The following is a 3,844-nucleotide window of genomic DNA, read 5'->3' on the forward strand; positions in this document are numbered from 1 at the left end:
GAGCATCACCCGTTATACCAGTGTTCAACATTCTCAAAGATGCCCTTAGAAGACAAGGAGAGGGAAGTACGTCGTCATCAGCTGTGTCGTAATTGTTTGCGTAGGGGACACTTAGCCAAAGATTGTTCGTCATCCAGTACGTGTCGCAAATGACAAGGTCACCATCATACTCAATTGTGTGCTAGTGGGGTTAATCATGGGAAGTCAATAGATTCGTCTGCCTCCAAACAATCATCTTCGCAATTGCCCGAACAGCAATCAGCACCGTCAATATCAGCCACTGTCGTCGAACGTGTCAACTACACGACATCGAGCCACGGGCGGCAATGCGTTCTTTTAGCTACTGCCGTCGTTATCTTAGTAGACGACAACGGAAACCAGCACACTGCAAGGGCACTTTTAGACTCCGGTAGTGAGTGCTGCTTTATTAGTGAGGCTCTCGCCCAAACACTCAAAGTTCAGCGGAAAAAGATATCACTCAGATCCATCATTTTGTAAGGCCAATCCAGTCGACCTCATCCTAGGCGTCGAAGTCTTTTTCGATCTCTTCAAGGTGTCAGGCAGAATTCCATTAGGCGACTCGATGCCAGTGCTTGTAAACTCGGTACTTGGCTGGATAGTAGCGGGAAAGACCACGCACTGCAAGCCCATCACTTCCGTCGTGGCGAACGTAGCTACAATTTCTGATATACATAAATTAATGGAAAAATTTTGGACATTAGAGGAAGGTCATTCGTCGCCCTGCTATTCGGTAGAAGAAGCGGAATGCGAGGAACATTTCCGTCAAACCGTCTCTCGTGCGCTAGAAGGACGGTATATCGTCAGACTCCCACTAAAACGGGACACACTAGCCAATTTAAGCGATAATCGCGGCACTGCTATCAGACGGTTTCATTTATTAGAACGTCGGTTAGCACGTAACGAAGAGTTAAGTCAAAAGTATCGCGAATTTATGGACGAATACTATACTCTCGGACACATGGAACGTGTCGACAACCCGCAAGAAATAACTAAACCTTGTTTTCACCTCCCCCATCATGCCGTGGTACGTGAGAGCAGCTCAACAACGAAAGTACGAGTCGTCTTCGATGCTTCGTGTAAGTCAACCAGTGGACCATCTTTAAATGACGCTCTGATCATAGGTCCAATCGTGCAAGATGAGTTAAGGTCCATCATCATGCGTTCTCGGAAGCATTCTGTAATGCTCATCGCAGACATTAAGCAAATGTATCGGCAAATTCTGCTGCACGAGCAGGACACTCCTCTGCAACGAATTGTTTGGCGAAATTCAACTGACGCACCCATCGACACATTTGAACTCAAAATCGTTACTTACGGAACGGCCAGCGCCCCTTTCTTAGCCACACGAGTGTTAAAACAACTAGCCGAAGATGAACGAACTAATTTCCCTGAAGCAACTGCTGTACTCGAAAAAGACTTTTACGTAGACGACTTGTTCACTGGCGCGCGAAACATTAATGAAGCTACAACACTACGGAAGCATCTAGAAATTCTCCTAGCGAAGGGCGGATTCGAGTTGCGTAAATGGGCATCGAACGAAGAAGCTGTTCTCGAAGGCATCCCAAATGAAAATCGCGCGCTCCAGCCATCCGTCGATTTCCATCGTGATCAATGCATCAAAACAGTTGGCTTGCATTGGGAACCGGCTTCAGATGTACTGCGATACAGAATCCAACTACCCAGTTCGGATACAACGACCTCACTCACCAAACGAATCGCACTCTCACAAATCGCTCAATTATTCGACCCACTTGGATTGGTGGGTCCGGTTGTTACAACGGCTAAACTTTACATGCAAGCACTATGGACGATGAAGGACGATGGACGATGGACACTCCTGGGGATGGGATCAAGTACTCCCGAAAGCGATGATAGAACGTTGGATTGCCTACCAATCTCAACTTCCCCTTCTGAACGAGCTGAGCATCGAACGCTGCGTGCTGTGCCCAAATCCAACAACGATTCAACTGCATTTGTTTTCTGATGCTTCGGAACGTGCCTACGGGGCATGTGTGTATGTACGGTCAACAAATTCAGCAGGCACCGTCAAGGTCGCCCTGCTAACAACTAAATCAAAGGTTACACCACTCAAGCAACAAACCATCCCACGATTGGAACTGTGTGGGGCCTTACTAGCAGCACAACTTTATGAAAGGGTCGTCGAATCTCTACAACTACCAGTCCAAACATTCTTCTGGGTGGACTCAACTACGGTACTTAGCTGGCTCAAATCACCACCCACAACTTGGACCACCTTCGTAGCAAACCGTGTTTCCAAAACTCAACAAGCAACGGTGAATTGTACCTGGCGACACGTAGCAGGCAAGGAAAATCCTGCCGACCATCTATCACGAGGAATGACAGCAGAGACACTCCTAGAATGTGTCAACTGGTGGCAGGGAACAACCTGGTTGCACCTTGATGACAACGAATGGCCCATACAATGTCCATTTGCAATCGAGGATCCTAAAGCATCCATTGAGGCGCGCAAAGTAGCACCGGTGGAACCCGAACCATCCTTCATCGACCAGCTCGTCAGTAGATTCTCCCAATATCAACGAATGCTGCGGATCGTCGCATATTGTCTTAGATTTCCTAGAAACTGCCAACTCGCAAAGGAAAATCGACCAGAGAACACCTGCGTTACTGTAAACGAAACACAAGAAGCAGAAACAATTTTAATTAGACTCGTTCAGCAGCAATCATTTATGGAAGAATGGCGGTTAATCGAAAAATCAATGCCAGTTTCCACGAAATCACGAATCAAATGGTTTCATCCCATGCTATCATCCCCTGAGCGCCTGATACGCATTGGAGGAAGGATAAATCAATCCCAGCAACCCTACGACGCGAAACATCAAATCATCCTACCGTCATCTCATCATTTGTCAACTCTACTGGTAAGAAGTTATCATGAGCGACACCTTCATGCCGCTCCCCAGCTGCTAGTCAGCATTCTACGTCTCCGGTATTGGATTATAGGAGCCAGGAACTTGGCACGCAAAATTGTCCACAAGTGTGTTGTTTGTGTCAAAGCTCGTCCAAAACTAATCAAACAGTTCATGGCTGAACTACCAGCGAAACGCATCATCGCCTCTCGACCGTTTTCAGCAACTGGTGTTGACTACTGGGGTCCGATACTGTTACAGCCACCTCACCGTCGAGCCGCTGCGCGGAAGGCCTACGTAGCCGTTTTTATATGTTTTTGCACAAAGGCTGTGCACCTGGAACTGGTGGCAGACATCAGCACTCAAAAATTCATACAAGCACTTAGACGTTTCGTTGCTCGTCGTGGATTGTGTTCAACCTATACAGCGACAATGGTAGAAATTTTGTTGGAGCTGCTAACGAACTAAAAACTCTCATTCGCAGCAAAGAACATCAGCAAGCAATTTTTCAGGAGTGCAACGAAACCGGAATCAAATGGCACTTTAACCCACCTAAAGCTTCACATTTTGGCGGCTTATGGGAGGCTGCCATTCAATCGGCACAGAAACATTTTGTTCGAGTTTTGGAAAACCGTTCACTAGCTCATGACGACATGGAAACACTATTAGCGCAAATTGAATCCTGCCTCAATTCGAGACCAATCGTGCCTCTCAGTGACGATCCTTCGGACTACAACCCACTAACACCAGGACACTTCTTGACGGGGTCAGCATTGAAGGCCGTTCCTGATGTCGATCTGTCCACTGTGCCTTTCAATCGCCTAAGACAGTGGCAGCAGACTCAAAAAATCCTGCAGGATGTATGGAGAAGATGGCACACCGAGTATCTTTCAACTCTTTAGGCGAGAACGAAGTGGTGCAGTCCACCGGTACAG

General features: G+C 47.3%; 1 protein-coding gene across 1 annotated transcript; it reads left to right on the forward strand.

Moving 5' to 3' along the window:
- The first annotated feature begins 1,841 nt into the window (after window positions 1-1,841).
- Window positions 1,842-3,377, forward strand: LOC131679649 (uncharacterized). Its single transcript, XM_058960382.1, has one exon. It carries the CDS (start codon window positions 1,842-1,844, stop codon window positions 3,375-3,377), a length of 1,536 nt encoding a protein of 511 aa, XP_058816365.1.
- The last annotated feature ends 467 nt before the right edge of the window (window positions 3,378-3,844 follow it).

The sequence above is a fragment of the Topomyia yanbarensis genome, chromosome 2 (assembly GCF_030247195.1).
Source record: "Topomyia yanbarensis strain Yona2022 chromosome 2, ASM3024719v1, whole genome shotgun sequence".
NCBI classification, from domain to species: domain Eukaryota; kingdom Metazoa; phylum Arthropoda; class Insecta; order Diptera; family Culicidae; genus Topomyia; species Topomyia yanbarensis.